General features: G+C 41.2%; 1 protein-coding gene and 1 long non-coding RNA gene across 2 annotated transcripts in view; both read right to left on the bottom strand.

Moving 5' to 3' along the window:
* Positions 1-21,338, bottom strand: part of cux2b (cut-like homeobox 2b) — an 80,913-nt gene extending 59,575 nt beyond the window's left edge. Inside the window, exon 1 of the mRNA XM_030059587.1 lies at positions 21,235-21,338. Coding sequence (XP_029915447.1) covers positions 21,235-21,297 — 63 coding nt within the window. The 5' untranslated portion in view covers positions 21,298-21,338. The remainder of the gene's footprint in view (positions 1-21,234) is intronic.
* Positions 11,188-14,076, bottom strand: LOC115364918 (uncharacterized). Its single transcript, XR_003928742.1, has 3 exons — positions 13,915-14,076; positions 12,758-12,977; positions 11,188-11,842 (listed from the first exon to the last, which is right to left on the bottom strand). It is a non-coding gene; the product is annotated as an uncharacterized LOC115364918 (long non-coding RNA).
* Positions 21,339-27,083: the final 5,745 nt, after the last annotated feature.

Below are 27,083 nucleotides of genomic sequence, written 5' to 3'. Positions count from 1 at the left end.
GCACTAGTGCTCTGCTTTATTTGTTATCTTGGACAAGCATTCTCCCCCACCATTTCACTGGTCAAATAAAGAGGGGGGAGAAAACGAATCACTCCTGAACCTAGTACTGTTGTTCCCTCGGCTGTCAACACTTCTCACTGACTTCACCCCCACCTAGCCACATCGATACAGAGAAGCGACTGCCGTTTGCTTTATGATTGCCTTGTTTTATTCTCTCAACCGGGCTTTTTCTCAGCCCTCTCGCTGCTCTAATCAGTCCGGCTTGCCTGGACAACGGAGCCATTGTCTCTTTAAGTGAAAGAGGCAGTGGATCAGCGCATCCCTTTCCATTTTCCCGCTTTATTAGCCCAGCAGCAGACCACTGTTTATACTAGTGGGTATTCTATGTTTGCTGAGAACAATTACAGTATGACAAATGGTCCGTCAATGCCATCTATCAGGCCAGAGCTGACAGGAATCCTATAGACAGGGCAGCCATTCGTCCCCCTGCTCCCCATCTCTGGGGTCCCATGCTTTAGTATCCATGACAACGTGCAAGCCACTCGCCACGCTTGCCACTTCACAGTGAGAGATGAGCGCCCGTGAGTGGCTTTGAAAATTAGCCTTTGACACCCCATGTTCCACTACACTCCCACCCTCCTAGTCTACAGTTCAACCCCTTTGGGGGCCCCTGAGCAGCCCCGACCCTTTTTCACATTCAGGCGCACACAAACACAAAGGCAAACACATAGCTCGGCACCATCATAAACATACCTCTCCAGGTCTCACAGTGTCAATTTTATTGCACCTGAGCTATACGATTCTGAACATTAACCTCAAAGCTACATTACCTATGCTACAATGGGAAAGGAAAAGAGGCGCCAACACAGCCAGCATCCGTAAAATAGGTGGGTGAAACAGACAGAGGAAGACCGAGAGTGCCTGAATGCACATGAGCTGCCAACACATTATCAGACAGACAGACAGACAGGCGGACAGATAGACGGAGCCCTTTCTCCTACCCTGCTTCTCCCATTTCATGAATGACTTCTCAGAAATATGATTTATGTTCAGAAAACAAGAATGACATTTAATTGAACAGCTCTGACGCTCCACATTAAACACTGGAAAGTATTTGTTTTTCAGTCAAGTAGCAGCTGTTCATTATGCCTCACCTTTTGGCTTATTGATACAGGAAACTTGGGTGCACTGGGAAGGGATTCAAATGCATGGCAGAGCCGTGCATTACAGATCAGACTGTAGCGTAGACAAAAGGCTGGGGTGCAATAAATAGTGTGTTTTTGCTGTGCTTATGACTAGAAAACTGAATTATCGTAGCATACATTTGAGAATATCAGAGGTTACTATAGGAAACGTACTTAAATCAGTGGCATACAGAAGTACCTCACAATTAATGGTATGAGGGATGTTGTAGGCCAAGCTACGATTCACTTTCGACTGTCTCAGACACACCTCTTTGGTGTTGTGTTTATGCTATAAACTACACTTGGCAGCTTAGGATTATATTACTACGGTGAAAGAAATAAACAAAGCTGTGCAAACGTGGTGCACTGTCAGAAGCAAGGGTTTTACGGCTTGTGATTAATCATATTTGGAGAAACATTAAAGGGAAAGGAGGAAACTGGCTCCAGCACTAGGAGGTAAGGGTGTCAACTGATATAACCCACCACTGACATCAAGCAGAGCCAGCTAGCTCATTGATGTGGCAGCGTCTCATTTTCACCAGTTTGGAAGCAGACAGTTTTGCAGCGCCTTGCGGTTCTTAATTATCTTCCGACTTTGTCTAATTCAATCAACACAACTCAGATCTGGCTGCGAAATGGCACTCACATCCCCTCAAGCTCAGCAAGTCAAAAAACACTGAATAAGTGGAACAGTCAAACTGACAAAATGGGCATAGCACATGAGAAATAACTGCTATTTTATCTCCTGGGCTGAGACCTCATCCACAGAGGAGGGGGATGAGGGGAGGCTGAGAGAACGACCAATCAGCTTTTTGTTTTAAGTTACAGGGCTGCATTCAGGGGGGACACAGGAGTCAAGTGCTTTGATGACGCTGCAGATGCAGCCTTGCTGTGCGGTATGAGGTCAGTTTGCTATGAGACACTCTTTAGGTCCCCTGTTTAAATGCTTTCTGATGAACCTAATATTCTGCTAACACACAGGCATCTAACTACAATGTCAGATGTCGCAGCGGTACACGGTTTCTCACAACTTCTCAGGGGAATACATTTTTTGCAGTAACATTTGTAGAGAGGCTTGCATCCAGACAGGCAGGATATAAATGTGCATGCAAGCAGACACACGCACACACACAAATGCACAGCACACAAACACACAGAGCAGATTTAAAGGTCATTAGGGATTAAATTGTTTGCCAATTTCCAGTCTAGAAAGTGAGTGAAATAATAGGAGGGAGCAGGATGGTGGGATGCAGGAACCTCTCTGTCGAGCCCATCCCCCCCAAGATCCTTTTCCAGACCACCACTATTCCCACCCATTCACCTTCCATCTAATTCGGAGGGCCACAGCATTATTAGATTTTGACATTATTAGCTCAAATAGCAGTGAGGCCCTGTTGTCATTATAAAGCCTTTACTTTCGCACTGACTGCCAAATCTGTTTTGCACTAGCTACAGACTGCCAAACCCAACAATGGCAGATTAGTGAAGCCCTTCTCCTGTTGCAGCAGAGGTTAATATAAAGTGACAGGGCTAAGTCCGCTCCGATTAAGTATGCTGAGAGATATTACAGCAGTTTGTTACATCAGATCGTTATTGGATTAAACAGCATGCACAACAATGAAAGTTTAATTTTAATTTTCAGCAGGAATATAAAACAGGCTCTGAGAGTGCTCTTGTCAGAACAAAGGCAGTATTACAATACCTTCTTGTTTTGCTTCCCCCTTTGCCATTACTGGAGTGGCAGACATGAAAAAAAGGTAATGATGGTAAGTGAGAATGTCAACCTTGTATACACCTTAACTTTTTCATCCGCTCCCCACCCCCAATTTAATCCATTATTTATAAACTAAATAAATTTAAAATAGCACCTCAGGAGCACAAAATCTGTGAACCAAAACGTGCAAGAATAGGTGTCAAAAATTACAAGAGCTTTTTAACTTCCTGGCTGCTCATTGTTACATTGCTCATTGGTCTGTATATCCGCAGCGGTGCTGCATGCAGAGAGCACCCAGTCGGCCCATGCATTGTTAGCTCTGCAAGAGGTCACTGCACCTGACCAGTAAGCTGTTCTTAATTCTGACAGAGCCATCCATTACACCATCCAATTTTTATGACCTCCTTCTTTATTAGATGAGCTATCAGCTGTCCATATCTGGCAGAAATATGGACTTCCTCTGGGTTTCAACACTCCCGTTCTCCCAGAAGGGGGTGATGTTCTGGGCCAGGTACGCTGTACCTGAAGCCCGGCCAGGGAAAAATGGGGGGGGCCCAATCTGCCAGTCTCCTGGGGTATTCCCCACTGTCCTGTTACCTTCGATAAATCTCAGTGCTTTACGATTAGGTACATAAAATGAGTCATAGATCTGGACAGTAAATAAGAGCTTGTCAGTGGGGCTGACGCCAGGCCCAGCTCCTCCTCCACCTCCTCCTCTGCCAGATAGTCCCTCTGTACCCCAGCCATCAGACTGCTGCTATTGAGCTGGGGCTAAAAAGGCTCCAATAAATAAGCCTGATATTTCCCTCAGGACGTTTACGGTGCCACCCAGAAGCATGCTTGCATACGCTGAACAAACAGAGAGCTTTGAATTCAGAAATAGGACTGTCTGGATATTACAATGGTTTATTCCTTGTTTTTCTCATGATCCTCAAAATGGCAATACACTCTTTTCTTTGTAATTACTTCTCTCAGATAAAAAGCCAGGAAGCCAATGGATCAATCCATCTCGAGTATGTCCAAACTGTATGCAGGACTCCAAGACACTGATGTCTTTTAATGGACCTTCAATCCATACTTGCAATTAACCATGCAAAATCCCCATTAAGTAACTCCACTTACAGTGTATTTACCCTGGTGCTGTTTGGGTATTTTTCAGAGTGTGTCTTCTGTGGGGCTGAGAGAGCGGCAGCGAGATGACCTAAGGGAGGAGTGATGGTCTCCAAATGCACTAACACAATGATGGACACTTCCTCTGCAGCGCCAGCTAATCATTGTTGCCGATTCGTTTACACTGGTCCAAAATGACTCCCTGAATGACCGCCTTTGCATATTAAGCAGACAAACAGACAATAGGGACACACTGTTGGAGGACATGAGAGGAACTAAACACCAGCAGCGTCATGATAGTCAAGGGAACAGTAGGCTCATAATCTGTACAAATGGGAATCCACTGGCTGATTGATAGCATATTAAACAGAATTGTGCTACTGCTTATCCACTGCACAATTTGACAACGTACCTACAAAACTATTTTCAACATACATCAGCACCTATTCAGCATAACTGCATGTAAAGTGCACCGCATCTCTCTGTGCCAGTTAGTAAAAAAAAAAGGAGGCTATCAAGAGAAAGAGGTCTGGAGAGGAAAGAAGAGAAAGTGCTTGGCTACAGGCATGCAATCAGCTAAGAATTCAAAAGCTCGCCCAGTTTGTACAGTTCTATAATCAGAGAGCAAAGAAGGAAAACAACGCCATCGGCACCGCAGCACAAAGATTCAAAACATTTTCATTAGTGAGCAAAAAATAAGTATTCCTTAGTGAAAGTATTGCTTCTCTTTGCATAAGGTTGATGTTTAAGAGGGAGGTGGATTAGATTTTTGAGGGCAAAGTTTTCATGTCACTTTGTCTGAACTATGCAAAAACCTCTCTTGCTTGCTAACGACTTGAATTATTTTTAGATAGTCCTCATTCAGATACTGTTGGTGTGAGGAATCAAAAAATGTGATAATAATTTAAATTCGCAAAATACCGTTGTCACAATAGTTGGAATCCAAATACATCAGAGACTACTGGATTAGTATGGTGTCAATAAAATTCAACATCAGTCAATTTACCCTCTATTTTCCATTATTTTGCTGATGTCCCAGGGTTCTTCACGGAAAACATGGCTTAGTGTCAGTGTCACTCAGGCAAAATGAGGTTTAATGGATTTCATCGAATGGATTTTTTCAAAACGGTGTGCTCTCAATACAGTATACAAACTAACGGGTCAGCTGTGTTGAGCTGTCTCTTTTCTGTGGAGGTGAAGGAGTACCTACCAGTCTACTCAAGACCACTCAAGCAGGGCTTTTCTTCCAAAACAGAGTGTGGGCTGGAAAGTGAGTTTTGAAAGCCAGAAATCTCTGCACCTGGCCAAGTAATCACTGAGTCATTGGTATTGATCAACAACCCTATCAACCACCCACAGATATATTATGGTCATTTTGTGCTATGGGGCAGTAAAAATCTTACTTATTACACCATTAAAGATTCCTTCCCTGCCTCTTTGGACCACAAGTGAAGGCAAACATCAGTACATTTGAGCTATTGGCTGATTATTCTAGATTTCTGTCTCGTTATGTCAGTATGCCATTATCTATGACAACGTGTTGTTATGCCCTGCCATTATGCCATTATATTATTATGCCACTATGTCAGTGCACCATTATGTGATCATGCCAACATGCCATTATGTCATTGTCAGTATGCCAATTTTTAATTTCATTATGTCCTGTCATTATGCCAATATGTCAATGAGTCAATGTGTCATATTGTTAAACCAAGGTCATTATGTCAATATGTAATTCAGTAAATCATTGTGCCGGTATGTCATCATGCCAATATGTCATTATGTCATATGTGATTATGTCAATATGTCATTTTGCCAATATGTCATTGTACTAATATGTCACATCATTATGCCAATATGTCATTTTGCCAATATGCAATATCATTATGCCAATATATGACTGTGGTATGCACAATATGCTTTGGGTTTTTTTTTTTTTTTTTTTTTTTTTTTTTTTGTGCTGTCTTTCTTTCTTGATTTTCTTGAATTTCTATAGTTGACATTTTTGTTATGATTATTATAATGTCACAGGTCAATTGCTGCTGTGACAATTGTATTTGATGGTAACTGTATTTGTCTGTTTTGTCTATGGATGCTTAAACGACCATGACAGAGATTCTGAATATTTGGCCTATTTACAACAATTAACCCACATTTTTCATTGCAACAAACCATTTTGCAAATAATGCAGGGGCACTAAAGATTTCACATCATATAATCATGTAATTTGGTTGAAACCCCCAACTTATAATGTTATAATGTTCTACCTCTGCGGCCAACAAAATCGTCATTATTCATAAACCACAGATCTGATAACTGGCTGTGTAAAGCAAACATTTCCCTGGACTATTTTACAGCAGTGAGACCGTTTTACTCCACCCAATTTCAAGTCATCAAAACACAACAATGCTGCTGCTTTTAGGAAAACTAATGTGGATGACTTTATTACTGTGATGGAATACTAGTGTGAATAAAGTTTGAAGTCTGAAAGTTCATTTTATTATCGTAGCGGAGTGAATGGAAACTACTACAATATGACTACTTGCTTAAGGAAAAGATTAGCAGAAAGGTGAAGCATATGCATTTTGCAGATTTTACTCTTGACAAGCATAATCACTGGTATGGTCCTTTATGCGGTGCACTATAGTGAACTGCATTTTTGCATCTGCATAATTTCAGACAAAGTTCTTAATTATAGTACAGCAGAATAGCAAGGGTCACTTTGTGACAGATTAAAAAATTGCATACTAGTATGATTTTTCATGCTGACAAAACCTAATATTATACCTATCAAGCAAAGGTCCAGGAGGTGCTGCACTTCCCCCTATATGTCATTTCTGAAACAGCACTTACCACGGCTGACATTTTTGGGGATGGCTCTCCATGTGCTTGTTGAATATAATTACAAATTATAGCTTAAATTGTTTATTTTGACCTATACAAACATTGTATATCCAAATAATCCCCTTATGAGGTTGATAAAGTTGTGTAATTTTCACTAAATTAAGAAAAATCAGCATGTAAATTGAGATTTTGTTTATATTACTTCACAATTGGGAATCAAAAAAGCAGCATCCCAAGCATCCCAAGGACGCAGTGATATTCCCAAATTATCTGTGGGTCTTTCTGAGTCCAGTGATATACTCTGAACCCATAGAGAGTGTTTCAGTCTCATACTACAGCCAAAAACCCAACTGAAATAAATCAAAGCAGTTACCATGTAGCAGTCCTACACCAGACAGACAGCATTACAGGTAATATTGACAAGTAGTGGCAAGCCTAACAGGAACAAGAAACTGGAAATCTTGCACAGGAAATGGACAATTCAATTTCAAAGACGCCTTGGACTTCATTCCATTCAACTGATGTGCAAAGTATTTAAAAAGCAATTTTGCCCAACTCTGAGGTATAGTTTTAATCTGCGTAATATCTTCTGCCAAGAAAAATGCTGTTCTGATTTGCACTGTGAGTACTGAGGTAGATATTCTCACAAAATGTATTTTGACTATTGTGTGTGCACCTCTACTGTGGATCTGCATACATCATTTGATCAGTTTGTGTAATTATGACTTCAGCTATCACTTTGGTGTTTTTACATCTTAACAAAAAAAAAAAGTAAAGGCCAAACCAGGCGCCATGACCTGTGTAATGACAGCAGTTGTCAAATGTGTTATCTTAGCAACAGCATGACATATGTCGTCTTGGTGGCCCGTCTAAAACCAGACTCCATCAGTGGAACCTGGTGAGAAAATGCTGCCTGCGAAGGTAAGAAGACAGCAGGCTGCTGCCACACATTTGGGACGCAGACATGATTTGTGTCAATTAGGGGTGTTCAGATACACTGGAACTGACAATAACTGTGATATATAAAAAATTAAATATTGATATCATGTTAATAATATGCATGATAAAATTATATAAATAATTTTTACAGTTATGGTTACTGACTGTCTCTCCACAGCCCTACACTCATATTTAGAATGTAATTCATTTTTTTTTTTTTTTTTTCAAGTTTTATATGATATCATCATTGTGATTTCTTTCATCCACAATAACTGTGTAGTGAAAATTTGACATTGTGACAGCCCTAGTGCCAATACAGGAAACTTGATTTAACTTTCAGCTTTTCAGTGAGGTGTTCCACATGGGTCTTAAAGTGATTTTGATTTTGGAGCCCTGAAGTGTATGAACACCAGAGGCTGAATTGGGATCTTGAGAATATCACAGACTTACACTTTTGTTTAGTCATAATTTAAGACAAGCTTCTGTTTAGTCAGAGATAACAGAAATGCATCAGACTGTCAGTTAATTATGACTACATCAAATGCTGATCCAGAGGCATATAAAATACATATATAAAAGGACCCAATAAGAACCTTTGTGGGAACCACTTGAACTATTTAATAAAGAGAGTGTTGAGGCTAATGCAAGATACTTAATCTTTTACATTTAAAAGCCTTTAAAAGGGGATGTCAAGATAGATGTAACAGTGGACAGTTTATCAAGTGAAAGACCAGAGGAAATGAAGTGACAGTTAAAAGCTTCACAAATGTCAGGTTTGTTTACAGTTGATTAAATGTTAGTATTTATCATGGAGGGAAGAGAAGTGATAGGCCTATAGATTTCATGAACTTCCAGAATTTAGATAGTATAGGTATACATGTGCGTCTGCCAGAATGGATAAAAAATGCTTAGTTTTATCATACTGATGCAATTGATGCATTTCTTTGCCATCTAAAAGTCAGCCAGTTAATTTGGCTTATGACCATGGCATGTCTTGGGTATGAAGATCTTTTGTAATATTAGGAGAAAAACAATGGTTTAACTGATTCTATATTGCAAACAATTTATATGGGGATACTTTGTCAGTAACATATGTAAAATTTGAGCAAAGTAATCCGGGTCTAGGTCAGTTTCAGGTGTGGATCAAGGCTTGCATGGTGTTTGAAATTTGTGTTTCTGATAAGCATTGCTTTTGGTGTATGGGAGTTAACACTTCTGATGCAAATGAGTGGGCAAGGGGTCACTGATATCGAAAGGAAAGACTCCATTGAGTCATTTACTGAGATCAATTAGGGTGGATTTATGTGGTCTCCTTCCTGCCTCCTAAAGTTCTTATTCGTTGTTTGTCAAAGCTTGTAAATATACCTTTAATGCTGTCTATCTGGTGTATGACTGCTACCTGGTAATGCTTGACTCCTTTGTGGTGTCTGTCTAATCCATTTGCAAATGTTTTTATGGATCCAGGTCTCTCCTGAAAAAGAGATCTTGATCGCAGTAAGACAACCTGTTTCTATCTACTGTGACTTGATAGTTGCAAGGCTGTCAAAGAGCTTGCAAGTTTCCAAGGCTCTGCACTCTGCAGGTGCAAATGTGACCTGAAAGAATTTTAAAGTAACTACTCGAATGCATGCCTTAACAAGGACACAGAGAATATGAGTACCAGTTTATAGCTGTGTATATAGCTTTTTAAACTTTATGTTTAGTTACTGTATTTGTGCTTATTTATTATGTATGATGGTGGTAATTTCAGTATGCATTCTAACACACTCAAGTTGTCATTTTAGATGGGCAGCTCTGGGGTCCCCTAATGGTCCATTCTGTGTCCTTTACTATTAACACTGATGTCAACAATATTACATCCACTTCTCCACTTTGTAATGTACATTTTTATGCTGATGACACAATGTAATATTTTCATGTGGCCATAACTAACTTACAGCCTACTTGTGATACATTCATCTCCGACTAGCCATAACCTTATCTTAAATTCTGACAAAACAAATTGTAGTCCATTATTCTCAAGATCCCGTTTGTCAAACAGTTCTGTTACTGTTCATGCACCTCTGGGTTCCAAAATCAAAGCTCCTACAAAAACACAGGAATCTGTAAAATGAGCAAAATCAGAAGATATTTTGATTTTGTTAATATGTGCCGCCTAAAAGAATAAAACAAAGTGATTTAGAGAAAAATACCATAGTGCATTTTGCTTTGTGGCAAGTGCCAAATTTCTTACTCACCACTGCATCTTATATGAGAGAGAAGGATGGTCTTCTCAAGAAAGCAGGACGCTACATAGTGTTTTATTTATTTATGAGTCCCTACTTCATAACCTTCCTCATTACCTGCCTTAAAAATTTGAATTATGGCACCAAATCACAAGATCTACGATAATTTGAGTGTCAGTGAGTCTTTGGAATGCTGCACCTACTTGTATTTTGTTCCCAAATGTGAAGTAATAAAATCTGAATTGCCATGCTGATTTTTCTTGATTTAGTGGAAATTTAGCAACTTTAGTAGCCTCAGAAGGGCACTATTTGGATGTAAAATGGTTGGATAGGTCAAGACAAACAATTTAAGCTATAATTTATGAATATTCAACAGGCGCATGGAGAGCCAGCCCACAGTGTCATAGCTGGTAAGTTCTGTTTTGGAAATAACATATAGGGGGAGCTACAGCACCTCATGGACCTTTTCTTAATTGGCATTACATCAGGTTCTGTTCAGTGAGAAAAAAAAAAGAAAGAAAGAAAGAAAGAAAAACACGCACCAATTTTCAAGCTTCTACCACTAAGTGGACAAATTTGGCCTTTTTGAGCTATTCTACTGGACTACTAATTTATAGATAAGGCCTTTATCAACTAATGGAGCTCACCCATGAGGTTTTTTATTAGCTTTGTGTTTGGACCATTATTGGCTGACTTCTTGATGGGATAATTTCATCACACAGAGTGACGGATTTGGTGCCACACACCATTAAGGCAAAATTTGGATATCTGACACATTTTTGATCATTTAGAGACTCATTCAAAACTGTTCATTTTTTATTTCCTACTGTTCCTTTCTCATAGGAATATCTCTTTGAGATCTTTTTAACAGGTGTCACACAAAAAGAGAGAGAAAATGCCAGCAGTAGAGCTTAAGTGGTATATCTATCAGTTTAAGTATCCGGTTTCTGCAGTGTCATATGCACTGATACATCTTTGCAACTTGGTTAAACTGACCCACCTACATCAGGGCAGGAAGTAACAGAATTTAAACCATTTATTGTCACACCACATCACAAAATTTAGGTCTTCTGATACATTTTATTCTGGACCTTGGATTGGTGATCCTACTTTATATATATTTAATTCTATTCATTTTTACAGTGGTTTACCATCAGACATGATCCCATACCCCATATTTCAGGAAAAACAACCCGAAAACCTGAGACAGATACACTGTACATTGTAGGTAAACAAGCTGTACAGAAGAAGTGTCTATTCTGTGGTACTCAGATACTAAAGCATCCTTGAAGTGATGCACAAAGAATATTTGGGGGGTGGGTGTTTAAGAACCAGATGTATAAAAATAAGGAGCACTCTGAAGAAGGATTATCTCCTCATAATTCTGCCTACGTATCGAGTCATAACTAGACACTGTCAGCAGTTGTGGAGAGGTTCTGAACATTAAGTTTATGGGCTCCTCATTATTTAACATGTTAGGGTCTCCCCATAGCCCAATGAAAATTTGATGGCAGTATTACAGCTAGTTTGTTGGCTCCTCACTCCTACTCACTACTTATGCGCATGCAAATGGGTTAGAGAAGGCTCTCTGGACAGACACAAATGCACACCAAAAGACATTAGACTAATCCACCTTTCTGCACTGATGTGTATAAATATTCAAGACTGATCTTTCAAAGGGCACGATTGGAGTGCGATGAATTTGCTGTGGCCTTGGTGGTGCTGTAGTTGCTGCAGACATGCATGATGGGGCCAGACCCCTGCCTGGATGGGCCAGAGACTGCAGTGGTGCAGTGATCTGAGCTTGCTGTTTCCTGCCTCTCCATCTGCATACAGTAAAAAACAAACATTCCTGTAAATAAAGACGGCTGTCCAGCAACTGTCTTCCCAGCGACAATGGTATTGACCGTAGTCAGATGCTCCGCTGATTAAAAATTGATCCATTTCGAAAAATCTAATCAACTGAACAGGATTCTTTCATACGTGGGGTGGGGCTGGGTGCATTTGGGGGGTGGAGGGGGGAGCAGCTGCTGACACAGAGAGGCAGACCTGTTATTAACCCCTGCACCTCCGAACGGCCCCCTGCACCCTGCTCCCCAGTTCACATCCCCCCTGCGCCCCGGGAGTAGACACGGCCCAGACGGCCTGAATTATTCAGCAGTCTGGGAGAGGCTCTGGCCACTTGGCCTATTAATGCCTGCCAGTGGAGGCTAGTGGCTCTAATGGCCAGTCCAGAGGAGCCCCAGGTCCCAGTGGACAGGGAGGAGGGCTGCTAACGCTAGGCTGCAGGGGATGTGAGAGCGAATTCATCAGGGGCCGAGGTCAGAGCAGGTTAATGATGCCGCACGTCTAGACGGACGCCGGACTCACGCCCTGCCCAAAAGGCGGTGGGGGATGGGCTGGGGTGCACTAATATTTTTTTTATCTTCTGAGGGAGAACCAGCTCCATAAAAGCGCCGCATTGTTGACTTTGGCCATTATCTGCATTCAAGCCACAGTTTCCCCCCTTAAAAACAAACAAACAAACAAACAAATAACAGAAAAGCACAATGACTATCTCCAAAGCCACTGACAGGATGAGACCTCCTATTATATTCTGGTAGTCCAACCAGCTATTTAAGAATAAACACAATAGAAGTGAAGGTAACATTTATCACTAATGGATAAACTGTAGAGGCACATCTGAAAAACAGAAAAACATTCTCAATAGAAAAGATTAAAAGATCATCTCCGCAACCCACCTCTGATTACTCGCAACCCCTTATCATTATCGCACAAACAATCCCAACAGCTTGAGAGGGCCCTCAACTTCAGCACACAGTCACTCAGTAATCAGGGCATCTCCCCCAGAGAGGAAGAGCGACTTGGCTCAGCAGGGTGGGGCTGTCTTTTGGGAGCAGCTCGGTTGCCATGTGTTCTGTCACCTTGGTGATCATGTGCATCCGCTAGGAGTCTCTAAGGCTGCAAACACAATAGTAAACACAGGCATAAGAGAAAATGACCCCCTGGGTACAGTGCATTTGAACCAGTCAACAACAGTAGAATACATGATATCGAGTCAAGGTGGCACCTACCTGGAGGATTCCGAATACAGAAAGCTCTCAGACAAAAAGTAATCATTGCTACACCAAAACACTCGGTCATCATTCACTGTGAGGACAAATGCATTATAAAGTCCAGACAGAGGGGCTGAGGAAAGTATTCGTATTATCATCCACTGGAGATTTATGCACTTCAAGGTTGAGTTCTTTGAGAGAGTGTGCTCGATAAGTCTGATGAAGCGGAATGAGTTTAGCCTTCAATAGGTACTATCTGTACTCAGCTGCCCGCCACAACACACGCTCTTCCCTTATCCAGGATCTGATGCCAAGCACATTTACTGTTGAGGTCAACATCGCTGCCATGATTGAACTGAATCAAGGGCATCCCATGGGGGGCTACAAGAGGGACACAGACACACCCCTCTCCCATTTACACAAATGTAATTTCCACAGCTCCCTCACTCAAGGTGACCATGCACATAATTCAGAGATCCACACAGGCCTTCCTGATGGGCTCAACTCAGCAGGATGAGCAGAGATTGTCCATCTGCATTCAAAACAAGTCAGCGAAAACATGCAGTGGGAGAAGCTTCTTCGAAAATATAGAACATTCATTCAAGCAGCCCCATAAAAGTGTGGAAAATGTGTGGCCTGAGCATAGAACCACATGCATAGCAAATTATTTTGCTTGGCTGCAGCTAAAAAAAATCATGTGCTTGCTTATCATAAAGAAACACTGTATCACAGTCTAAATATTGGGACTGCATTAATAGTCAATTGCATAATTTCCATATAGCATGCAGCTGGAATGAAATAGTGTGAGCAGCAAACATTCCAGTGAGGTCTGCAGAGATCACCTGGGGTGAAGGACTCAGGAGAGCACAGAGTACTGTCCGTTTCACATGTGTCCCCCCTGGTGTGTCATACAGTAATAAAGGCCTCAGGTTGACACCCCCCCTATTTCGGTTCCTTGGGCTTATTCTTCCTCCAGCCGCATACAGCAGAAGCCTGGAGCAATGTTTAGCTAAACCTGCTGGCCTACGTAGGCAGGGAGAGTCCCCAGAGGGCTGAACAATCAGACAATTTCAAGATCATGAAGCATTAAACCAATCCCGGCAGGGTACACTAATTAAACAGCCGAGCCCGGCACAGCCAACCAATCCCCACAGAGCAATTAAATCCATCCCCTCTAAAACACTGTGGAACCTGTCTGGGGAAAACCGCCGAGGAGTGAGAGAGAGAAAGAGGGAGAGATGGAGAGAGGGGAGGGGAGAAAATATCATAAAATTCATCTGGAAAAAAAAAAACTATAGGGGGAATGCAGTAGGAGGCTAACAAGGGAAATTGAAAAAGGAGACTCAATTCAGTTCTTTGTTCTTCTCTCCCTTTTTGCATTAAGATTCAGAATGCCTGAACAATCCTTTTCTCTCATCTGTGAAAGGGGAGCCTGTGACCACATTATAATGCAAAAATAGTGACCCTGTTGCGATCAAAAGTTGCATATTTAATTAAGATTACAAGGTCCGGGAAGTACCGTGAGACTAATGGAAAGACAGAATAGCCTCAAGGCCTATATTACACACCGGCAGAGCTGCTAACACAGTTGAAAACCCTAATCAATACCCCAATGCCCTCCACTACCAAAGCAAATGAACAGGTGACAATGGAGGCATGACATCACCAGGCTTTCCAAGGAACAACAAAACCAGACAAACTGCAAGGCAAGGGGTGGCAGAGAGAGACAGGCATTTCAGGGCTGAGTGAGCTCTGGAATGAAACTTCCTGCATGCCTGCAATAACCAATTAAACCACGTGTTAACTTATAAAGATACAGGCATTAATAGCAGGTAGTCAGCAAACAAACAGCAAATAAGACGATTTTTGTCAGCAGTCTTAAGGTTAGGTATACAAAGATAGGCAAATTCTGCTGTTCTGAGTGCTAGCTTCCGGGTGAGGCACAGTGGCGGTGCGAGTATATTTTGGTATGGTGTTGGAGAGGAGCTGAAATCGCCAAAGGGGTACGATATGAGGAGCAGCGGCTGCAACCAGAGGTGTGGACAGAGAGATAGACTTGCTCTTTTCTCCCCCGACTGAGGCGGTGTATAAATCACAGAGCCCAGCTTCACGTCTCCACTTCCTGTTCCTCTCCATTAAAAATGATAAACTGTACCTCTTGAAGCCACTCGCTCGCTTTAGGGTCCCAGTCTGCACCTTCCTGGTGAAGAAGCAGGAGAGTGCAGCTCAGATTTATTCTATCCCCTCCCATTGTTGGGGATGAATAAGAGAGTAATTAACTGTGTGGGGGTTGCAGCTGCACAAAGACAAGACTGGCTAACACAACAAGCCTGATCCATCTGCTTTTGCAAGAACACACCTTTTGTATTATTTTGATAAATAAGAGCACATCTGTTTAGTAATAACAAATGCTGTTTTAATACTCAAAAGACCACCGAGAGGCCGTCTTTCCCAGGTTTTCTCTCTTCTCCTTAAACGAGGACAAATAGGCCTTACAAATAGGTGGCATGCACAAGCCTCCTATTCCTCCGGTCTAGTAAACACATGCTGTGCAGTGGCACATTTAAGAGTGGCTGGGATCCCCACAGACAACCTAGAAGGGCAGAGAGGCACTGATCTCATGAGCATGCCGGGCCCAGGAGCACTCCTCTCACCATGCTAACCCCGACTGCATGACAACCAACATCAGCACACACGCCATAAAAAAGCCTGGCGCCCGTACAAAAAAACAACAAAATAGAACAAAAAATAAATAAACATAAAAAATGAGGCTGGCTTTTTTTTTTTTTTTTTTAAGCCATGAAGGACGAAATGGACAATAGGGGGATGAATTACAGCGAGAGAAGGCCTGCCAAATACAGCTGAGGCAGGCCGGGTAGAGGGATGAAAAGAGAGAGAGAGGGAGGAAGACAGAGGGAGAGCGAGGGAGGGCAGAGGGATTCTTTGTAAGCCCGGTAAAATGAACAAGAAAAGACTAGTGCTCAATACGTCTGCAGTGGCGTCAGACAGTCAAAACAAATAAAGCGAGGCCGCGGTGGAGAGACCTGGCTCAATATGGACTTGCTGGGCAGGGGACTGGCTGTCAGCAGGGAGAGAGGACACAGCTTTATACCCATACCGACGAGCCATTACCTCTCCCCTCCTGATGCTTCCGTCTGCCTTGCTGTGAGGGAAGAGGAGGCTGCCCTACCACCATGGAGCCTTCCTCCAGCAGACTAATGTGTCCCTGAAGTTTTGTTAAAGCTGGTTATTTACTCCTGCAAAGCAATTGTTCCAGCCTTGGGGCAGCAGAATGGAGAACACGCCGCTATGAAAAATCTGGCGTCTCTCGCTATGAAGCACTGTCAACTACCAAGGGGGCGTTCCTGCTGAAACATTAGGGGTACTGGTTTTTTGGCAAAACACTAGACGAGAGAAGATGCTAAAACAGCATGCCTTCCGAAATATGAAAACTCCTGACTGTGAGAATTGTAAAAGACCAGTGCAGGATGGCTGATAATGACAGAATTATTAGAATACATTAGGTAAAACCATTAATGATCAATAGCACTAAATCATATGTAGCTTCACATGATATCAATAATTCCATCTGTAAGTGTTCACGCCGCACTTTAATGCGACAGCTTTCAGGACAGTTGAAGTATGCAATCGCTGGTATAGACAGTAACATCATCGCACACAGGCTTATCAAACAGCTGCGCATATATTCTGCAAACAGGAGCATAAGCGAGGCAAAATGGCTGTGGATAGGTATGGAAATCTACTTGAAGGAAGGTCAAAGTGATTAAGCTGACATTAATGACAGGCCTAGTCTTTCTGTGAGAATGCTCACCGTAGCTGTCTCTAAACCCATTTGTCATTCTGCTTCCAATGTTGAAGCATCTGCTTTGAAGTCTCTACCACTAATGCTACACAGTGAGGTTAAACAGCTTAATGCTCAAGTCTGCTTCACTCCTCTCGCTCTCTAATGTTCCCTGCGTTTTATGTACTGGGGTTATGGCTCCTGGATTTCACATCTCAATTTACCCCAGATAGTCCTGTAAAAGCTTCCCTCTTTCTTATTTTCTTTGTTGTCACTGTCAAAGGAAAAGAGGGGCAACTCAAAGGAAATGGGACCGTGACAGACATGCCCCACCCATCGATTCACAGAAGCAGTAATAATATGAAAGCATGTTAAGAAATGTTTATATGGCAGGCATGTACAACTGAAACCTGTGATGATGGCGATGGCGAAGATGAGACAGCTTTTTGCATTTAAACGCCACACTTAATCGGTTTGAACATTAGAAAAGATCTGACAAAAGAAAAGACAAGTCTTCAAAAATAAAATAATGAGCATATACATCATGCACTGCAAGAACTGGAGGTCAGCTCTAAAGCTTTTTGTATCCGTCACTGCATTTGAGCGAAATAATACAGCCATTGTGATAAATAATACAAGATCTGTAGAGCTATGGACTCACTTATTCTCCACTACAATGAGATTATACTGATGCATGTGACATTAACAATATCAGCAAACAAATATATGAAAGCATGAATGAAAGGGAGACAGAGACCGATTTTCACAGCCAATTTGAGATTGCAGGGTTGGTATGGGGGGGCGGGAGCTGCTGGCAAACAGCACACAGAGCAGGCTGGCAGCGGAGGCAGCCAGGCTCACAGGCTGCAAAGCAATTTCACTGTTTGGCAATACTGTTGTCTCTGTGTGTGGATTAGAGCTGACACCAGAGCAACTGAGTCATGCTAAATGTAGTACAATCACAAGCTTTTGTTCCTGATCTAAAACCCCGCTGCCTCGTAGATTCATGGAAGAGACTGTGGAAACAAGGCTAAGAAATGGTAACAAATAAGCAGAGTATTATTACGCTGTATGAGCACAGCATTGCGACATCACTAAAAACAACAGAGGGATTATGGTACCCAGTCAGTGAAGGCATGGAGCCCAAGTTTTCTCAACTTATCCATAAAAGAAAATCTAAGAAAAAGTTTGGAGGCTTTGATGGAGCACTCACAAGTCCTCACTGTAAAATGTTTTGAGGAGCAATTAAAGATGATCATATGCATGGTAGTTCAGCTGATTTATGAACAATACAAAGAGAGTAGTTTCAGTTGACAGCATTAGACAATTGTGCTAAATAATGTAACATAAGCACATTTCTATCTGGTTTGACCACACCTAATCACCTGGCTCTGCAAAGTCTTTCTACGGGCCGTCTTTCTCCCGGTACCGTGTTGGCCCAGAGTTGTTTTTGGGCCTGGCAGGACCTGGCAGGACAGACCCTGACCCGTCCTTTTCATGCTCGCCCACGGAAATGCCATCTGGCTGGTGTGAATGATTACCGCGGCAACGGCCGGGTGACCTGCAGCCAGCAGGAACCAAGGTCACTCCACCTCAATGCCTCGTACTTTCCCTGCCCTCTTTTCAGCAGCCTGCAGGTGAATTATTCATCCTGTACAACTGAGGCACAAACCTACTACACAAACATTTTACAAAAAAAATGCACACTCAGTTTATTGTTACAATAACTTATAATGAGAAAATAAATGTTCCTGCATGAACTGCCAAAATAGTTTGTAGAGGTCTTCAGATATTGCAAGAAAACTGTTCTATAGGCTTGATGATGAAACAGCTGTAATGATGTTATACTTCCTGCCTGACACTGGCTTCAGCCATGACTGAATGAGAAATAAGTGAATTAATTGATTCCTAACACATGTACAAGAGGATGTCACATTTAAACTACAGGCTTGTTTGCAGCCAGGGGCTTGCAGGAATATTTATCAGAGTTGGTTAATTGCCAATAAGATAATGGGCTCAAAATCCAAGCTAGTCTGTTGAGATACTGGAAGGTTTAGAGTGAAAGAGGTACCTTTTTGGCACAAAAAAAAAGAACATTGTTTTCAACACAACCACCATCTTCAATACATCTGCGTCTAGTTTGGACCGACACAATTGTGTCTCTTTTCGTCTGATCATTAACACACATTAGCAACACACTGACAAAGCATATGGTATTACTACCATATGTTGCACTGAGAAGTTATCGTAAATGTGTGATTTCCCAGATTAGATAAGTGGATGTATGGAAAATCCTGCATGCTTTTAAGAGTCAATGTGCAATGTGTCAATGTGTGGATGAAATACATATAAATCTCTTGTCTTAGCATGTGTGTATTCGTTATCATTTACTTTCAAAACCAGCGATCTATGATAACCCTGACTAATACCTGTCCATTTGTGCAAGCAGACTATTGATCAAATTCTTAATCAAAGAATTTATTCATCATCGAATTTATAAATAGTGTGTTTGCAGAATTACACAGGTGACTGACAAAAGTTTTTATTCCAGTTGCACAATCATAGCCAAAACTACATACTTTTGAACAAGCTTCACATGCATTAACTCAACTAACTGGAGGTAAAAGGTAACTTCATGGCAAGTAGTATCAAACTGATGAAAGTTACGTGAGGATAAGGTCATGTAAGGGAAAACAAGCATAAATTAACACTTTTCTGGCAGTAGCCTGGAATGGATTTTTCTTAATACTGGTGGCTGTTTGCCCTAAGATGACCACTGACTGGAGCTCCCAGCTAACCCACCTTTTATTATTTACCACTATATCACTGCTCGTGACACTGGGTAATGGCTTGGGCATCCTTAAGGGGCAGTTCAGATGTAGCTCTATGGCTATTCAGTCTCATTTAATAAAAACAATCTTGGATCTGCACATCTATCACAAATGTTACGCAGCCCTATGGATTCTTTATGAATCGGGATAGGAGCCTGACGCCTGCAGTTTTCTTAGGCAAAATGCTACATGAAGCCACAACAACAATAGCTCCCTCGCCCCTGTGGATCCCAGACTAGATGAGTGGTCCAGCGGCTAGGAGCTGGAATAACACTCGACCAACACAAGACAACCGAGAGCCACCAGATCTGATTTCTCCTCCTCGGTAGGCTTTTCCGAGGGACCCGGGCTGCCATGCTCCTGTCATTTCTCATGTTACAGAACATCAGTCATACGGCAGAGACGGTGCCCTTGCGCCGGCCGAGGCTGATTTACAAACATTAGCGGGGAATACAATTACACAGCCCCCCCGGCCAAGCAGCCCTATGCGGCTTCAGGAGAGGGGAGAGGAGAAGGGGGGCGGAGTGGACACACTGAAAACAGCGTTTAGCTTCTCCAACCTTATTTCAATGTTTGGTATCAGGAATACAAACGCATAGCCTGTCAGCATTGTGGTTTATAAATCCAACTTTCAACTCAGTGGGTTATGCTATAGGCTATGAGCATGGCATGTTATTTAATGGAGCTATAGGCACACGCTAAGCTGTGGTAAAACAAACTGCTCACCTGCTATGCATCTGTAGGCTATAAAATTCAAGCAGCCTATGTGGAAAGATTTTTTTATGTAAACGACATGTATACGCTACGGCGCCTTGTATGCTGAGAGCCACCGCTTTGCAAAAAAACATATAGAAAAGAACTAACCTAAATGTTGCACTATCAGTAAGCTGACGCTTCTTGCTGTACAGGCTATACCCACAGAAAAATAACAATCTCAAATCTCATTAAATGAAAGAACACAACAACTCATGTCAGCCGAAAAACTTTCTGAATCATAATTCAACTTTCCCGCATGCCAATGATTGAAGACAGTAAAAAATATATATATTGTAAGCTAATCACAATAATTGCGAACAGAGTAGTAAAAAAATGCAGCAACAACGCAACGGTCGTCGACACGAACGGCATAAAACACTAAGCTGGGTGGAAAAAAGTTACAGCCTACGTCCAAGAACCGAGATTCAGGGGCGCATTAAAAGTTTCCGTGCATGTACAGCGGTGTTTGTCGCTTACAATAATAGTAAAAAGCAGAAAAGCTAATGTAGCCTGTGTAAACATCAGTGCTGTCCGCGGTGCTGATCCCAGCGCGGTGTGGCTAACAGAGCCTGTGCTGCTCAACGGTCGCTCCACCGCTGATCAATGATTGAACTGAACAAAGGCAGAAGAGGGATCAATTTCTAATAACTATCAATGCAAACACCGCCGGCTTTCGTTGTACATTCGCCCAAAACGAGATAACACATACCGGAGTAAAGTAGCATGACATACCGCTGGAAAAATACGCCGAGAAAGGTGAGAATAACACTAACCTGAAGCCGCCGTAGATCAAATTTCTTCCAATATTGAAACATCGATCCTACATCGGCGGCCATCTTGGGGGATATTGAGGAGATTTTTTTCAGCGGCTGCAATAAATATGTGGGCTGGATTCCCCCTCGTTAAACAACGTTTACGATTACTGGTCGTACTTTAAAAAAAAAAAAAAAAAAAAAAAAAAAAAAAAAAAAAAAGTAATGAACAGACTTAACACGAGAGTCCACCGATATGTTTGGAAAGTCTACCAACATGTTTGGTAGCAGTGGGGGAAAAAAAATAAGAGGCATTTTGGCGAACTAGCCCGGTCTTTGAAAAGTAAAAAGCAACTGTATCCATGCGTCCGTCTCCAACATTAACTGGACAATTGCACTTGATTTTGCTTTGGCAAAGTTATCAATACTGACGTAAAAGCGGGGGGGTTGATCGATACCGTCTGGAAAAGGGAAGGAGATGATGTGTAGATTAGTGGAGTTCAGGGAATTTAGCCAAGCCTACTTTTTTAGTCTGTTTATTGCAGAGGCACATGTGAGGAACAAAAAAATAAAAAATAAAAAATGAAGCATAGAGCAAGCGAAGGAAATTAGAGTGCATTATCCACTCTGTTTGTAACTATTCCTTTTTAAATGTCACTTTGTCCACCTGCAGTTTTCTCACTCTTATTATGCAAATCGCACTATTTATCTGCTTGTGTGGGTTCAGACTGCACTCAAAGTTTAAGACTTTCAGATTACAAATAGAACATGGCATAAAATAGATAAAATGTTAAACGTTGCACATCTCTACAGCGCATTGTGTTATGTTATACTATAGCGTATTTTAATTGATACAATGATTTTTGAAATGCATGACTTACATTTTCATACCGTTTTCCCTGTAAATGTAGACATCCGAGACTACGTGTAAATATGTCTTTATACACATTTTGATCATGTTTAACATTTTACAGTGGCTGTAGCTTTAAATAAATGCATTTTGTGTCCATAATCTGTGCATGATTATATTGTCTAGCTGCGTGCATGTTAATAAAAAAAGAAAAGAAAAAAATGGGGCTTGCAAATTTAGTATATCCCTTGAGGTAAAGGTAAACATGTGTGTAAGTTCAATTATAAGATTATAAAATAGTGCATTGAGATAAGTTTAATTAGTTTAACTTCCCCACAATTTTTAATGACTTCATGACATGACAGCAAAGCTATGGTATTTCACCTAACCTTACTTAATCAAGCATGAGTGTGCTCTTTGTCCACTTAAAATAACTCATTCCACTGGTCACAGGACACACTGTAGGCTCTTGTAGCCTGGTGCTACAGTATTGGTGCCGGCTGCTCCCCCTGCTGACACTTACACAGCTCTGAAACAGAGTCATTTGCAAATGAAGATTGTTTTGATTTCCTCCATTAATTATACCATTATCAGTCAGTGAAGGTATTCTCAAAACCAGTGGTTTAATCCACTTTCCACCTCCTGATCACAGAGGATAAGCCTCACGATGTACAGCAGCTTCTCGCTGATATCCCCCGTAAAATCAGTCCCTAGTAGAAAATAATATCCTCATGAGTCATATTTTTAGCTCCTCGGGGGACAATGACATATTCTGTCATAGAAAAACACCTTTGGGGGAAAGTGAAGGCAGCTTATTAAAAGTTTCACTTATTGCCTTTTATTTGTTGCACTAGGGCGAGGCTGGCTGAGATGCAGAATTCAAATGTAATGAGCATCACAGCTGTGATATATCAGAGAACTTAATATCGGAGCTACTGTAGATTAGAATAAAGTTGAAGTCTAGCTACAGCTCACAAAGGTGCACACGAGGTATTAACCAAAAATAAAGGAGTCACACGTCTTTCCTCAGCCAAGGGTTTTGAGGTCTTTGGGAATGTAGGCTGTTGGGTTATGATTTCCTGACATAGTTTTGGGACATCCATCCGTTATAATTAAACGTTAATGCTAATGAACTTTTTAGTAGAGCATTCATCACCACATTGTGTGATTAGCAATTTGTTTCTTCATATATGTCCCTGAGACACATGCTCATACACACATAATTGAGCAGAGGGGTGAGAATGTAAGGTCAGCTGGGACTGAAGTGTGACACTGAACCAGATTGAGGCTCTGGTTCTGATTCTCGCTCCAGGACACTATGTCATATCAGCTCTCATTCTGCCAGCACATCGAGCCCGTGTATGAAATGTGATTTAAAATTTGTAGAGCACAGACAAATGCAATCAACAAGGAATTTCCAGCTCTTTTTTTCTTTGGCTTAGAGATAGGTACACTCTGTTCTGTTGCATCCTTCCAGCTTGACAATAATATAGAGCATCCAGGCACCTAGGGGAACCAGGTGAGGCTTGGACCCACAATCCCTAGCTCCAGGGACTGATACTTTGTCCTTGTCAACCTCAAGAGATTAGCTGAATCTCATAGCATCCTGTTTTGTTATCAACAAAACACCACAGGCCACCGCCGGTCTTATCACCCCATTCAAAAATAATAAACTGTTTTGAAAAGGCTTCAGTTTGAAAAGTAATGCATGATTATCTCGACCAATCATAATTCCAATCAAACTGAGGAGTGTCCATATTGCAGGCAAATAAGACAAACATGTACACATTTTCCTGTTTCAGCTAGTAAATATGAAAAATTTGATTGATGAATAAGAGCAGCGCTGCCTCTCTGTGGAATCCTATACAGTAGGATATTCCATATGAAATGGCACGTATTTGGTGATAATAAGACACAACGGGATAGCAATAGTCACCCAGAACTGTTATGACAGTCATGAGTGGGATGGAAATTGAGGTTTGAGCATGAGGCAGACCACAACCATATCAGACAAAATGCACCTCACACCACTACAGAGACTGCAGCAGCAGCCACACCAGCAAAGACTGTCTGATTGTTCCTCTGTTTTGATCCTGTGTACATGCTTTGCTATTGTCAGTTACTTTGTCAACTTTTGTTACACTGGTTACTGTTTCAACGCTTATTTAACCAGGCACATTAGTTAAAACAAAATCTTATTTCAAATGATGGCCTGCCAAAAAGCAAGAGATCTCTGCTGACTGAGCGGGTTCACATTTAGAACAGCGTGACATTATGGCTCTCAGCGGGGCTGAGGGTTGAAGTCTTGAACCGACAATTAACCGACATTAATCTTTTATTTAACTTTAATTTAACCTGAGAAAAAATAATTATTTACAACGAGGGCTTGGAGTCTGTGCTGCTGAGTGAAAGGGAGAGCACAAACCCTGCATCTAAGGCAGACCATCACTTCAAAGCTTTTTGCATTAACCACACTGATAAAGGCAACGTCCTGTGTACTTGAACACAAGGCCTTATGTTGTCTGGGCATCTGCATTTTTCACTGCTCTACAGGCAATATTTTACTTGGTGAGTGATTTGTGGACCATATCAAGATTTGTTAAAATATTCATTATGAAATTTGATTACGCCTTGAAATTTTTACAAATAAAAAATATACTGATGTCGAAACCTTATCAACATAATGAAATACCTCATTTGGTGTATGATGCAGATGAGATCCAGAGTAAATTTATTGTAGAAAAAATATACCAGCAGCAGCTAAAGCAAACTAAGCAAACTAATTATTGAGATATACGGCAAACTAAGTAGTAAATTATCATCAGGCGAAGCACCAAATTTAGACAGTAACAATGGGATTTATTAATGTTGCTGACTATGAGTCAAGATCAGTTTGCCTTGGCAAATTAAAATAGTGGATGTTGTGGATTGCTAGCACTACCTACTGGACAAGATGGGTAAATGGATGTCAAACTAATGAGAGAGAGCGTCAAAGTCAAAGTCCACATAGTGTGCACTTCTGACAGAAGTCTAAGTCTACTCTGTGCTTCCAATTAATGGAAAATTAATTGGGAGCACTCAGAAAAGGGTAAAGATCTATTATTAGAGCCCCAATGTCAGCGACAGTTGCATCAACGAGTATGACTTCAAGCGCACTTTCTATTCTCTCTCTCACTGTTGTGACAGCATTTAAAGTGCATGATACATGCAACATTCATGGTACAGATGGAAGATCTGTAAAATGTATTTGTGAACATGTATTTGCTGCCCATTCTGCAGGCTCAGTAGCATGCTGTGGCATGGGACCATGTGCCTGCAGATAGTGGATTTGTGGATTAAGGAGCCGCTCATGGCCTATGTGTCCACCCTTCTCCCATCGGCATTTTGTCACATGAAGAAATGATGAAAAAATAATAATCAAAAAAAAAAAAAAAAAAAAGAAAAAGAAAAAAAAAAGCACTTAATTTCACCATGAACATAAACCCCTAATGATTTGTCCTCAGCTGAGGAGGATGGCTTGTCATTTTAACATTGGGCAAACAGTGAACCCACAGACTTAGCACCTCTAATAGAGGAGCAGTGATGATTACTGAGACATCCTGTGACTTCTGTGTGAAGGTGAGACACTGAGAGGAGCATCACATCAAGAGGCCTCTGCCAGCACTTTGTCACATCTTTTAAAATAAATCCGAGCAAATGTAGGTTCCATATAAGCTCACATGTCACCGGTCAGAAGAATACAAATGCGATGTTTCGCTTTCTGTCCATGACTGAACACTTTCACTTCGCATCTCACCTCCCCCTATTACAACAGCTCCCCAGTGAGAGTCATGTATCTTAGATCAGTGGTTTTCAAAATGGGGTCTAGATCCCCCCAATGGTCCTTGAGGAGCTTCCTGGGAGTCTCCAGCAAAGAATTACTTCACATTCACTAGAAATATATGCAACATACATAAAATAAGAGTGATCATTTTAACATTATGCTTTACTCTCACCAGTTTGAATCTATTTGTTAGTGTTCAAGTATGGCATTTGAACAATTTAGTATCTTTTCTAATCAGGGTGCCAAGGGCAAAATCACTTTAAATGAAGTCCACAGCTCAATGAAATTCAATATAGGGAGCCAGAGCTTGAAAAAGTTTGATAACCCCTGTCTTTGATAATAATCACAGACTTAAACATTGTCTTTTGTGTTGATTATTATGCATCATGGCAGGCTGCTTTGTTATGCTTGAAAATATGAGGGAGTTTGCCTGCTGTCAAGTTGTTTGAGCTTTAAAAGGTTTTATACCAGTTCAGCTCTTTTTGTGCCATTTACATCTGCGAAAGCCTCTATCACAAAATGCCAATGTTGCCTCTCATTCTACCATAACAAAATATATTCCTGGAAATTACTTCCATTTGCCAAAGCCTCTTTAATTCACAATCTCTGCTGCGTAATTGAATGGCAAAAAAATGAAATTGTCACCTTCCAGTTATTTCCTCAGAGATTTAAGAGCAAAAATGTTTTAAATGAAAATGTTACATTTGTCAATGGCCTCAAAAGAAGCAAAAGTCAAATGATCACCACAAATGTTATATTGAACCATTTTCCTATCCAAGTGCCTCTGTGCAGCTTTGACAACCGCAGCTCTGTAACTGCTAAAGATTCAAACCTTCTCTCAAATGATTCTTGCTCCTTAGAGCACTGAATATCTGAGACTGTAGTCCTCCACAACAGCTTGTATTATACATGGCTTATGGATGAAAATATCATCACTAGATTCGCACATGATTTTTGCAAAACATAATTTAAGTGAATGCATGTTTGACATACAAAAATAAAACATGATTTCAGACCTACTGTTGTCGAATTAGTGTCTTTGAGTTCTACCTAACATTTGTGATTTGCAGTTCCATGTCCCCTCTTTGATTTTTTGACATATTAACTTTACAAATAATTTTTTTTATTTAAAATTTTTTTGATGAGTATTTCTGTTAACCAGTTGAGAACACACACACTAGAGCTTAAATCCCACCA

The sequence above is a fragment of the Myripristis murdjan genome, chromosome 9 (assembly GCF_902150065.1).
Source record: "Myripristis murdjan chromosome 9, fMyrMur1.1, whole genome shotgun sequence".
Taxonomy (NCBI): domain Eukaryota; kingdom Metazoa; phylum Chordata; class Actinopteri; order Holocentriformes; family Holocentridae; genus Myripristis; species Myripristis murdjan.
The sequence above is the reverse complement of the archived record's forward strand: the minus strand, read 5'-3'. Positions and strand labels throughout refer to the sequence as shown.